Source organism: Meles meles, chromosome 3, assembly GCF_922984935.1.
Source record: "Meles meles chromosome 3, mMelMel3.1 paternal haplotype, whole genome shotgun sequence".
Lineage (NCBI taxonomy): Eukaryota > Metazoa > Chordata > Mammalia > Carnivora > Mustelidae > Meles > Meles meles.
The window spans coordinates 140,810,555-140,824,657 of NC_060068.1; the positions used below are offsets into that span (position 1 = coordinate 140,810,555).

Below are 14,103 nucleotides of genomic sequence, written 5' to 3' on the forward strand. Positions count from 1 at the left end.
GGGACATTTAGATTTTGTATTTTTTTCCCTTTAGGTTGAGAAAACCCTACCTGCTTTGGGGACAGACTATAGCCCAGTGTACTATTTAAAAACTCAAATGTTTCAGCTTGCACAAAATAAGTTACATTCTTTCATTAGGTAATCCAATGCCCAGAAATTTAATCCAAGTAGGAAAAAAAATCAAAATAGAAAAAAATTAGAGCCAAGTTATTTAATAGTAATTAAAAACAACCTAAATATTCCCAAACAAGTGAAATAAGTTAGCCTACTGCACAGCAACCATACAACAGAATATTATGTACTATTTTAAAAGTAAAAATTGAGATAACTAAGAATCAAATGAAAGACTTCTTATGAAATACTAGAACATTAACTTTTAAATGTACATATGTACTATAATACAACTATATAAACACTGCACAGATAGAGCTGGAAGGAAAGGCGGAAGATTTTTAAAAGGGCTCTTTGCCTTTCTCTGCTTTCTTTCCTTCCTTCCTTCCTTAATTCTTTTTTAGTCCTTTTTTTTTTTTTAATTTCTTTTCAGCGTAACAGAATTCATTGTTTATGCACCACACCCAGTGCTCCATGTAATACGTGCCCTCTATAATACCCACCACCTGGCTCCCCCAACCTCCTACCCCCCCCCACCCCTTCAAAACCCTCAGATTGTTTTTCAGAGTCCATAGTCTCTCATGGTTCATCTCCCCTCCCAATTTCCCTCAACTCACTTCTCCTCTCCATCTCCCTATGTCCTCCATGTTATTTGTTATGCTCCACAAATAAGTGAAACCATATGATAATTGACTCTCTCTGCTTGACTTATTTCGCTCAGCATAATCTCTTCCAGTCCAGTCCATGTTGATACAAAAGTTGGGTATTCATTCTTTCTGATGGAGGCATAATACTCCATAGTGTATATGGATTACATCTTCCTTAACCATTCGTCCCTTGAAGGGCATCTTGGTTCTTTCCACAGTTTGGCGACCATGGCCATTGCTGCTAGGAACACTGGGGTACAGATGGCCCTTCTTTTCACTACATCTGTATCTTTGGGGTAAATATCCAGTAGTGCAATTGCAGGGTCATAGGGAAGCTCTATTTTTAATTTCTTAATTCTTACAAATGAGTTTGGACACTTGAAAAATTTTATTAATAAACACATAACAGGAGTACTGGAACATTTAAGGAGAAAATAGCAAAAAAAAAAAGCATTTAAAAATAGAGGCAAATAAAAACAGGCAATTGTTAACTGCAGGTACAATGTAAAGATTCACAAGCAAAGAGGTGCACACGGAATCCTCCCTGGCTCGCACTGAACAATAGCCCCCAGTAATAGGTAGCATCAAAGGAACAGGACTCAGCATGGGACAGAAGCTTCTGTCCTTTCAGAAAGTGGCTTTTTCAACCATGTGCATACACTGCTCATGCTAAAATAAGAATTGATTTGAAAACCGCCTTTACAACGTTTTAAAATTGACTTAACTACAGAGGCATTTAGATAAACATGGGGCATGTTCTAACAGTATAACAGAATAATATCAGTGAACAAAAGATCTAATAATAATCTCTGTAATAGGCTTCTCCTTGAAAGTTTTCAAAGCAAGTATACTATAGTCTCCCTAAAATACAAATAATTTAAAAAATCCTTTTTTTCCCCCCTGAGCCTCTGCTAATAAAGATCTCTTTATAAGAAGTATTTCAATATCTGGAATGAAGACAGACTAAGAAACAGTTTTGCTCTACAATGAGACAAAGAGTGCAATTGCCCTGTAATTATTCCTGAATCACAGGACAACTTAAGTTCTTGGAAATAGGAGCAATCTGTTGGTTAGTGGATGTTCAGACATCAGATCTAGCTGAGGTATCAGAGAGGGAATTTCAGAATCCATGTCTGGGGATACTGGTGTGACGAGGCCAGCAGAAGGAATTTACAATTCTACGTACTTAATGAATGCTACTGACTTAATACCCAACCCATTAAGTGAATAAAGTTTAATGTGCAAAGAAACACATTAAAATCAGCTTGCTATCAACATATTGTCCCCTCAGTTCTATGATACTATCAATTTCAGTGATAAAAGCTTTTTGAGAAAATGCTGTTAATGTGCATAAGGGTTGCAAGATATACTTCTATTTTGGAAACATTTTACTGTGAAAAAACTGCATCTCAGAATTAAGGAAATGCAGTGATAAATACATTTATTGGGAGCCCCCTCTGGGTGCCACCTGTCAGTCGTGGTGATGAGGATATGGGGAAACCTGCACAGGTGGAAGGCCTCAGTCAGCTTCCTGGGCTGGTGTGAGCAAGAGCAGGAGCACCGGTCACACACATGCTCAGGACTGGGAAAAAATTCAGAAACACCAGACAGTGGGAAAAGATTGCAAGACAAGACAGTAGTAACAACAGCATCAGCAACAAAAGTGACCCAAAGGGAGCATCTTACATAACTACACACCTGCACACCTACACAGCACATCAAAAAGAAGCTGCTCAATGCACAGCCAAACTTCCATCTTCCCCAGGTGCCCCCAGAGCAGAGAGCACTGTGTGATCTCACACACAGCTCCTGGCTGAGCCCAGAGGCCGGCTCATAATGGATTTCAAGAAATCAGCTGCCTCATCTGCTCGTGCCAGTTGCACGACACCCAGACAATGCTCTGAACAGACACTGCCTTCCCCTGGGACTGAGACACTGTTGGAACCCACATTCCCATCCCAGCCCTCTGCTCACGGCAACCACCGCAGTCCAACAACCTGCAGTGCTTTCAAACTAAACACAGCATGTGTGTGCGTCTGTGTGAGCCGGACTCGCTCAATTTAATGTCCACTGCGGTGTGTCCCAGGCACTGATTGAGATCTCTAATTACAAAGTTAAATCATGCATTTATTTACCCTTTCTTGTTTTAACTTAATTTGCCAGAGGTAGAGAAGGAAACCCTCTGGAAATGGTCAATCATGCGTTCATGGGCCCTCCTTCTATTCCCATTAAAAAAACAGGTCACAGACAGTAGTTTATTTTGTTTTTAAAAACCAGTTCCGCAGAAGAGTCAGTTATCTGCCCCCATCTGACTTCCTAAGACAGGGAAAACCAGTAAATGCACACTGAGTACAGTGTTAATCTAAATTCATTATGTCATATCCTCCGTGCAGGAAGTGCTCTTTTACAACGCACTGTTTTCCTAGAAACCGTATCAGTGAGTGATCGGGTCACTGTTAAGCAGACCGTGTGAAAATGAGTCAATATTCACCTGTCAGACTGACCGAAATTAAAAAGATTGATACATCTAGGGTTGGCTACTTATGCACTATGGAAGGAAGTCTATATGAAACTGGTAAATAGCTTTTGGAAAAAGCAACACAGCAATATAAAAATTCAAAAGGGCACATTCTGTAGCAGTTACACCTCTGAACATACCTTGGAGAAGTATTTATACATATCTACAAAAAGGAAGGCCTAAGAATACTCACTGTCATAATACTAAAATAACACTAAAAATTATAAATGACCTGACAGTCCAGTGACTGGGGACTGGTTCAATAAACTATGGCACATCTATTCTCTGAAATACTATGTAGCAATGAAAAGGAATGAGGTAAAACTATGTGTATCAGCATGGAAAGCTCCCTGAGACACTGTCAAGGAAAAAAAAAGGCAAGGTAGATGAATACTACATCTAATAATTTTTAAAACTATGTTAAAAACAAAACAAGACATACTTTTGTTTTATATATTTCTTTACATACAATATAGTGTGTAGATACATCCATAAGACCTAGACAGAGACAGACCAATCACACAGAGTGAGTCCCTGATAGAAAGAGACTCCAGGGTAGACATGTGGTTTTCAACACTTGTATCGCCTGCATTTTAAAGAATACGTACTGATGAGTTCTTTAGGGAATTAAATATCAATACCTTTTTTAAAGTTATGCTTTTATTCACTGGCTTTCACTCTTTTCCTTTTCTCTAGTCTTGGAAAAATGCACTGTCTCATCCACAAAGAGCCACAGTGTTTGAGGGCACATTTTTCTCAGCCTGGTCTTCTACCCATCAACACGCAGATGTCCTCTCTTGTACTACCTACACACCTACCCACATGGGCTATGTAAGAGGGCCGGATAATCACTGGATTTATAATTTTGATGAATAAATAAATAACTGGAGTGGTAAGCAATTATTTTATCTAAATATTAAGTTAGAAAAGTCGATTTTTTGCTTTCACCTTAGTATTTTTCTATTTTCCCATTATACAATGATTCATGTATTAACTACCCATTTGGAAAAAAGTCTAAGCCAGTGATCTCAATGGGGATGGTTTTGCACACACACACACACCACTGCCCCCACCCCCCCCAGCACATTTTTCAGTGTCTGGGGACATTTTTGGTTGTCATAAGTTGGGGCACAGCTGCTACTGGCACCTAGTAGGTAGAAACCAGGAATGCTGCTAAACATCCCATGCACAGCATAGCCCCCTCCGTGACAAAAAATTATCTCACCCAAAATGTCACTAGTGCCGAAGTTGAGAACCCCTAATCTAAATATACCATACATAAGTGACATATCCTTATTTATGCTCCATTTACTTGTTTTGTTGCTTCTTTGATAATATAATAGGCAGAGGGAGAGCCTTGGCTCTCTTACCTGGACAATGAACTGGTAGAGCATAACCAGGCTAACCAGCATGGTGACGTTTGCCAACAGAGAGAAGATGGACAGGGCTCGGAGGTTCCTGACAAAAACTAACAGCACCAAGAAGGGCAAGAAGGTGAGCATGTAGAGTCGCGAGTCCATGGTGGGCGTCAGAATTACTGTCTCATTGTTATGGCAGTTGTTGGTGGTCCCATTGGCTGCTTCAATCACCTAAATTGAGGGAGAGAAATGCATCAGAAAAGGCCTCTCAAATGGCGAAGGCCAGTGGACCTCCCACCCAAAGGGGCTCCTAAGTGAAGGCTCCGTATGTGAACAAGGCACTACAGAACCATCTTCCAAGATCTTCACAGTTGTCATCAGCAACCTAACTGTTTCAGCTGGTGTGATCGTATCTTACCTAAAGACAGGAGGACAGACAAGGTATCTTGAAGTTTCTCAATGCCCTAGGTCTTTAGATGAAATTAAACAAAAGACGCTATTCTATGTAAGATGTTAAAAATCTTAATTTTTTTGTTGACCAAAACTGGCTTACAATGAATCCTAAACTAAAAGTCCACTCATCTTTTGTCACTTTTTTTTTTCTTTTAAGAGAGAGATCATAAATAGGCAGAGAAGCAGGCAGAGAGAGAGAGAGAGAGAGGGAAGCAGGCTCCCTGCCGTGCAGAGAGCCCGATGTGGGGCTCGATCCCAGGACCCTGAGATCATGACCCGAGTGGAAGGCATTGGCTTTAATCCACTGAGCCACCCAGGCGCCCCTTGTCACTTTTTTTTTTTAAACCAGAGCCCTACCTGTTTAAAGTTGTCAGCCAGAAAGACAAAGTAGACACAGCAGAATCCCAGCTGCGTGACGATCAGGAAGAAGTCCACAATGTGCCTGCAGATGGGGAAGGGAAGAATACAAAGATCAGGAGGATTAAAAGCAAGATCCCCAGAGAGAAAGGTGTTTAAACAGTGCTTTTTCCCAGGTCATCACAGACACTTCCCACCAGGTGAGAAGGATGAGTGTGCCCTGATAGAAGGAGAAATTGTGCTAGATGCCACCAGTCTGGAGCTCTGGAGGAAGGTGAAGAAGGTCCTGTCTGTGTGGTGACTGAGGTCCCTTTCCTGTGTGTTGTGTAGAATGCTGCATGGGGTCATGCAATCCCGAGATCAGAATGGCCAGAGTGGAGCACATACACCAGGACCACAGACCAGTCACTTGACTTCTCCCTCCCCACTGCAGGCCTATGCCACTTCACACTGTTTGTTCTAAAGCTACAGGAGCCCTCAGCATAAAGCCTATGAAGTAGACCCCTTCACGATCTCTTTTTATAACTTGGATCCAAGAACCAACCTACTGTCACATAAGTACACAGGAAGAGATGTACCAGAACAGACCGCTGGTGGAAGCACTGTTACAACAACAGCTGGTGACAACCTGAAGGGTCATCAAAAGGAAAATGATTAAATGAGAGACCCTTCTTAAACGGAGTAGTACATAGCAGGGAAAAAGAATATATTAAACCTATATGTGCTGATACAGATATGTCTAGGGCTTTTAATAGAAAAAAAATTTCCAAATAGTATTCAAAGTATGGTCAATTTGTGTAAAAAGACATTAACAACATGTGTATGTTTATACACATACAGAAAATTCCAGAAGTATACCCATTTAACTATGACCAGCATATACTTTCATTTTTCACTTTACTAATGCCTATCTTGCTCAAAAAAAATTTTGTTTTTACCATGAACACAAATTAACTTCATTTAAGAAAGGAAGTAAGGGAATAAGGAAGGAAGGAAGAACAAGGGGGGAAAGAGAGGTGAGAGTTGGGGAGAAAGAGAGAAAAACAGAGGGGAAGATAGGAGAAAAAAGAAAAATGATGGAAAGGAGGGAGGAAGGGAAGAAACAATCAGTCAACAACTGACCAGCCAACCAATGGTGGCCACTTGGCACTATGGCTTCTCCCAGTTCCAGGGAATGATCCTGCTAAAAGAATCGCAAAATAAACCTGCACCACAGGTTTAAAGTGTGAACTATAAAAGCCTCCCAATGGCCACAAGAAGGAGTTTTCCTGGAGAATAGAGCTTTCGTGTAGTTCAATTTAAAAAGAATAGAGGGGTACCTGGGTGGCTCATTCGGTTAGCATCTGACTCTTGATTTTGACTCAGGTCATGATCTCAGGGTCATAAGATGGAGCCCTGCAATGGGCTCTGTGCTCAGCAGGGAGTCTCCTTGAGATCCTTTCTCTCCCTCTGCCCACCCTCATGCAAACAAGTGCACTCTCTTTCTACCTCTCTCTAAATAAATAAATAAACTTATATATTATATATATATAAATTTATATATATATATAAATTTATTTATATATAAATAAAAAAATAAATAAATACATTTTAAAAGAAAAGGATTTGGCCCCTGATGATATCACTTCTCTATCTGTACACATATCATTTCTTCAAACAGGAAACAAAAATTAGAATATTTCCCTGTAGGCATATGAAAAGTTGCCATAAGGAGAAATTTCCAAACACCCCCCCCCCACCTCTTGAAATGTGTCTTTCCCCAATAAATCATTGGTTCTGGCTCAGCTCATCTCTTCCTTGAAGCCTTCCTTCTCTTGCCCAGTGTCTTGCCCTTAAAGCACCCACCCTGTGCACTTCTCATCTGGGACAGGCAGCAGTCCTTAAATCTCCTCCCTATCTGAGCTCCTAGGATATACTTCTAGCCATGATACTCCCTCCACTGCTATAGACTATTCCTGATCTCTTGTCCTCAAGCTTCCCACACATCCTTCTCCTTACAGAGACTACAAGTCCCTAGAGGGCCAGGACCACATAATTTGCCCAATATCTAGAATTGTTCTGCAACACTTATAAGATAGTGCTTAAATATCTTTACTGAACAAACGAGTAAATTAAAAAATAATCACTGGTCATGGATTGCCAAAGCTGGAATGGCCAGTTTACCAATAAGGAAACTGAGACCAGAGAAGATAGGGGTCACAGAGCCAAGGTCACCAGATGACTGCTGGCAGATCTGAGCTAGAAGCCAAACCCACAGGCCCAATACTCTTTCCACTGCTCACGCTATCTGCCACATGTCACCTTCCTGTCTGAAGGCCTCTGCTCTGGGAGTTCATAGCAACAACAAAAGAGAAAACTGGTTACCTTCCCCAGTGTGCATGGTTCCGGAGCCAGGAGATGGGGCTGGATTCCAGTCCGTACATCACTGTATCCCCATAGTCCACAAAAGGCTTGTTCAGTCTGGGGTTGGGGAGAGGAAGGGCAGAATGTGCAGGTTTGACAATAAGTAACAGAAAAAAGGTAGATCATCAAGACCTGGGCCAGTTCCCCACCTGTCACCCTGGAGAAATCACTGAGTCATATATCTAATGCTTTCAAGGACCAAAAAATGTTAAGTCAACAGGCCAGTTAGTTTCTTATAATTAACGACCATCTAGTAGAATCATTTCAGTGAGGTAAATACTATACAGTGCATGGAAGGAGAATGTGGTCTCTGTCCACTGGACATAAGTAAATATGACAGATGACAACAAACTGAAAAAGAACACAGAAATAACCAGGGAAAGGGAAAGCTGCCATAACTAGCAGCCACCTTCGGCTAGCACAAAAAAATTTAGAGTGGTCTGGATTAGTCCTCTCTTTCAGTGATGGTAACAGAACCCAAAAGGGCAACTGGGCAGCTCAGGGGGCTCTCACCTGCGGCAGAAGTGGTGAGCACATTTCACCAGGATACCCATGCAGTGCACAGCTACGAGGCCTATCACCAGCAGGCTGAGGGGACCCATCTGGAGACCGGTGTTGCGGACAAGAAAGAGAGAGACAAGCAGGTAGAATTAGGAGTGAGGCTAATGGAGGCTGGATTTGGAAATGATCAAATCACTACTAAGGTACCCTCCAGAGACAGAACTTCTGGCACCACATTAGAGAAAGAAATGTGATCATGGAGATTCACTTGGCGAGAAGGGCACCATCGGAACCTTAGCCTGCCTGTGAAAGAGTTAACCTCATGAAGAAGAATGGCACAAGATAAGACAGCCAAACAGAAGGCTCCCTGCGGTCTGGGAAGAAGAGACAGGTGAGGGATGGAGGGAAGAGGCAAGTTCTCATTAGAGCAATGCCTCCACATCTCTGAGCTATCTCCAGCTCTAAGAGAAACCAAATGGCTTTAGATTATAGTCTATAGGGGATGAATCATAAATGAAAAGGTAAAATTCTCAGAGTTAGCCTCCTAGGGGTAGGGTGTGGAAGCAATATGTAGAAAACTAACAAACTTCTATTACTAATTCATTAGTTAATATTATTGATAGAAACTCTCTGAGACATTTTAAATACATCCTCCTCACCACAGAGTAAGCTCCATGAGGGCAAGAATCTTTCTCTTTTTTATTCACCAATAATATTCAGAGCCTAGAACAACATCTAACACACAGAAGCATATTCAGTATTATTCAATAAATATGTTTAAGTGAATGAACACCTGAATTTTGATCTCTTCAGCTGAATTAAAAAGGTTTCCATTTTTAAATGTTTTAAATGAAAGATTTAAAAAAAACACACATCACCTCCTAAAATTTGTCATGATACTTCTCTTCACCAATGCAGACCCTTACCAAGATGCCAGCATTTTTTACGGCCAGAGGCAGTCCCAGGAGTCCTGTGCCAATGTTGCCTTTTAACAGGTGGATCAAAGTCTGGAACCATCTGAAGTGGGAAGAAAGTAGATGAGGGCATGTTAACATTAATGATAGCTAACACTTATTAATCATGTAGCACGTGCTAAGTGCTTTCATGCATTTTCTCATTCAATTTCTACAACAACCCTATGAAATATGTATCAATTTTATTTTATGGATGAGGAAGATACTTGCTTAAGGCCACACACCTAGGGAAGAGTTCAGCTGGGATTCAAACCCCGGCAGTCTGACCCCTGAGTCCTCTCCTGGCCTCTGTACTGTGAGCTCTGTTCCCTGTGGCATCTCCAAGAACCCCAGCTCTCTTGGAGATTAGACCAGAGGGACACCAGGCACTGTATCCTTTCCTAGCAGCCCTGGCCTGCATTTCGCCAGAGCTGTCCATTGTAAAGACTCAGATCAAAACTGCAACAGAGGATGACAAGCATAAGTGTGAAGGACAGACACTGGTGTGAGAGAAGGATGAGGGAAATAAAAAAATAGGAGCCCAGAACCATAACAGAAAATGTTGTGCAAAGTAAACAGATCAAAAGGAATATGATACCACAATCGGCCAGTCCCTGGTGTACTTTGTATTTAAAACAGCCAAATGTCAGAGTCCTAGGACTGGAGAAGCCCTCTTCAAATGCCACCTCATTTATCCTTCTGCCTTGAGGACAGATTTTCCCCTCACCTGTTACACGGACCATCCACCTCAAGCTGTAATTATAAAGCCTCTCATGCACCCTCATTCCTTTTTTCACTCAGCAAATACTACCTGTTATATGTAAAATATTGTGTTAATACAGTGGTAGAAGTAAGAAAGAATCAGATATGGACCTCGGTCTCTTGAAGTCAATAATGTCTCAAAGAAAATAAGGCAGATACATTAATAACCACCCAGACATAAAGCTGTCTTCTTAAGTAGTGCCCAGGAATAGTGCTCAGGGATGAGGAGGCAGTTGAGGGTTCACAGAGGGGAGACCTGAGCCGAGCAAGCACAATAGGCAGAGCTTGCCAGTGTGCCCATGAGGAAGAAAGGTCTGGGAGCACAAGTCCAGAGAGAGACTCAGGGCATCAACACAAAGGAGTATGTTGTTTTGTGGCCACTTGGGTGGGGTGATGGTGAGCAATCTGTGGAGAATGGGAACTCCTCAAAGGACTGACAGCAGAGAAGAGCTCCCCTCCCCCACCCCCGTGCTGGACTTTCTATCCTGTTGCCTACAGGACAAAACAGCTCAAATACAGCATCACTCTGCCCTCAATCACAGACTCACTGAAGACTGGTCGCTGGCACTGTCTGGAAATTCTATTGCACAAACACCCTAAATCCCTCCTAAATGATGCCTCCATGTATTTCTTCATATCTGCAATTCAGTAGATACTGAAAGCAAATAACATGTGTTAACTCATAAAGACCATAATAAATATGACTCTCTGAAATGGAATTTTACTTTTAGTAACCTTTCTCCTACCTCCAGGAAGAAAACTTCTTGACCTTCCTACTGTCCCAAAGTTTTTCAGGAAAGATCAAGAAAATGTCTTTGAATCTAAATGAGAACAGGCTGAGCGCTCTCCTGAGCGCTCTCCTAAGGAAACAGCTTAAGGACAGCAAGGGTAGAAGGGTGACTCCTTCATTATCAGCAGCCAGTGACCAAGAGGTTACAGGCAGAAGGATGGGCCACACAAATGTCTATCTTAGCAAATGTTTAATCCACTCCAGGCAAAGGTAAGCATTGTAGCAAAACTCACCTGCTTACCAGAGGCCTCCCTATAATGCCTCTGAGCCGGGTTTTGTAGGGAATCAGGTCCCCTTTTAGTCCTGGCTCTGACAGTTAACTCCACATGACAATTCCCCTCCCTCGGTGGGACCTTTGTCTCAGCTGTAGAGTGATGAGACTGGATAGGACAGCATACTTGCCAATGTCTCTTCAGCTCAAAAACACCAGGATTCTAGGCAACTGGCCAACATTATTCTTTTCCATCAATGGCCCCAAGCTTGGACCACCCAAAACCACAGAGTATCACAAAATTAACTCCATGGACTGCAAAGTCTTAACTACAGGGGATATGGGGAATGAACCCTGAAAATCTCTGTAGTTCTGTTTAAGTTCTAAGTCAGTAGTTTTTACACTTTTTTCCCTCAGGAGCCCTTTATACACTTATAAATTATTGAGGATACCAAATAGTTTTTCCTTTTATGAATTATGTCTGGTGATATATACTACAAGTAAAAGTTGAGAAATCAAAAAATTTATTAATTAATTAAAATAACAAAATTACATATAAATATAAATAACAGATTTTTTAAACTGTTATTTTTTTTAAAGATTTTTATCCACTTATTTGCAAGAGTGAGAGAGAGCAAGCAAAAGAGCACAAGGGGGTAGGGGCAGAGGCAGAGGGAGAGGGAGAGGAAGAAGCAGGCTCAAGGCTGAGCAGGCAGTCCAATGCAAGGCTTGGTTTGTGCAAGGCTTGATTCCAGGACCCTGCGATCACAAACCAAGCCAAAGGCAGACACTTAACTGACTGAGCCACCCAGGCACCCCTTAAATTGTTATTATTTTTTAAAATAACAAAGTTTTAATGAAAAGTAATTCTATTTTCCAAAATAAAAAATGGCACTAATTTATTTTTTCTGCAAACCTTTTTAATGTCTTGCTTGACACCTGGATTATCTACTTCTGCATTCAAACTGTTGTGATATGTTGTTTTGGTTGAAGTACATAAAGAAAATCTGTCCTCATACAGACATGCAGTTGGAATGTGTTTTAACAGTCTCCTTAGACAATTGTGGTAATTTTCCTTTGATACCACCCCGAAATTTGACACATGGTTGTTTCTTAGAAGTTAGTTATAATGAGGAGTCTGAACTTTTTGATATCCTATCACATTAAAACCTACTGGTGAGTGAAATAAGTCAATCAGAGAGAGTCAATTATCATATGGTTTCACTTACTTGTGGAGCATAAGGAATAACACAGAGGACACTGGGAGAAGGAGAGAAGGGAGTTGGGGGAAATTGGCGGGGGAGATGAACTAGGAGAGACTGAGGACTCTGAGAAACAAACTGAGGGTTTGGAGGGGAAGGGGTGGGGGAGGTTGGGTGAGCCTGGCGGTGGGTATTAAGGAGGGCACGTACTGCATGGAGCACTGGGTGTGATGCATAAACAATGGATTTTGGAACACTGAAAAAATAAAATAAAGTTAAAAAAAAAAAAAAACCCTACTGGTGATCTTGCCCTTCAAATGGATCTTAAACTGATGCACAATTTTCTAGTGTCACTGGCCATTTGGAAGATACTGATCTTTCAAATGCTGGCACATTTCATTATACAATATCTGAAAAAAATCACATTTATTAATATCACTGATCTTATCAGAAGTCTCTAAGTAGAGGGAAGCTGTCAAGTTCAGTGTTGGAATTGTTGTTTTTTTTTTCCAGTTTTGCTCGAATGCTCAAATTTTATTGTGGGCAACAAATACCACTGGTTATTTTTCTTGAGGTGATAGTCTCATTCCTTTCATTTTCAAGAAATGAAGTACTCAGTATTGCCAAATATTCATCTGAATAACCTACAGTTCATTAGTTCTTCCTAGCAAAAATAGTGTTCTATGAAAGAAAAGAAACAAAACAAAAAGCAGCTAGTTCAGTTTATAATTCCAATAATCACTCCAGGTCTTGTCCTTGAGAATAGTATCACATTTGGTACACAGTAGAAATATTTCATGTCTACTTCCTATTTGGCCAGGCAGATTATTTAAAACCCTGTACTGAAGGGTTAAATAATAAAATGAGTAATTTGACCACTTCATCAAGGACCTGCTTAAGTGACACTGGCTTATTCTTTGTACGTGTGTGGCAGCAAGAAAATACGATGACTAGCATAAGTTGGTGGCACAGCCCTGGTTTATGCTAATGTATCAGCAATTTTACCCACCACAGCTGCTGAACCATCCATGTAAACGTCAACACAGTGAAAAGACAAATAACATCTTAGCATTATTGTGAAAACAGTTTCAATTTCACAGACTTCTTGAAATGGTCCCCAAAGGGTCTGCAGACTGCACTTTGCAAATGGCTGCCCTAGATAATCTAGAGGAAGCAGTTTTGGTCAACTGGTTTCTCAGCCTGCCAGCCTGGGGAAAAAGAACCAAAGCTCAATCAACAGCTGCTATAATGTGACCGATATGGCAACAAGAAGAACTTCCCAACAAAATAAAATGAGGCTGTTGTCAAAGCAGTCGATAGCTTGACAACATCAAGTGTTAGGAAATAACCTCACAAACACACCAGTATGGAAGTGTCTGGGCTTCCTATCCGCACCCCCGGTTAGGGATTTCCACTGAACCCCTAACCTTTAGAAGAACCAGTTAGATGCATGCATGTACTTTATTCCTTGTATTTTGTTCCTTGTACTTTGTTCTGCGTTCTCTGCTCCTTGGCAAACTAGATAACAGGGTGGGGCAAGGCACAGGAGTCAAGGAATCCAGCTCAAAAACTTGTCTCTAATACTCTGCCATATCAGAGATTTGCGAGAGCTAACACGTCACCTGAATCAGCTTACACCTTAAGCATACCTGGCACATTTCCTACACATAAATGCTTACGTGGATCTGGGCCCAGGCAAGCACTCAGCCAACTCTCCGTGTCCAAGGGAGTACTTTCCCTAGGTCACTTGCGATACCTAACGTCATTTACAGATGGGCTTTCCTTTCCCATATATCATAGTATCAGGGTAGGATGGGCCCTCATAACAAATCATACC

At 41.3% G+C, this 14,103-nt stretch overlaps 1 protein-coding gene across 2 annotated transcripts in view; it reads right to left on the reverse strand.

Moving 5' to 3' along the window:
* Positions 1–14,103, reverse strand: part of SLC36A1 (solute carrier family 36 member 1) — a 46,032-nt gene that overhangs the window by 20,006 nt on the left and 11,923 nt on the right. For both annotated transcript variants that reach the window (XM_046000241.1, XM_046000242.1), the window contains exons 3-7: positions 9,275–9,365; positions 8,361–8,449; positions 7,809–7,904; positions 5,445–5,529; positions 4,647–4,865 (exon numbers count right to left, since the gene is read on the reverse strand). In XM_046000241.1, the coding sequence (XP_045856197.1) occupies positions 4,647–4,865; positions 5,445–5,529; positions 7,809–7,904; positions 8,361–8,449; positions 9,275–9,365 (580 nt within the window). The remainder of the gene's footprint in view (positions 1–4,646; positions 4,866–5,444; positions 5,530–7,808; positions 7,905–8,360; positions 8,450–9,274; positions 9,366–14,103) is intronic.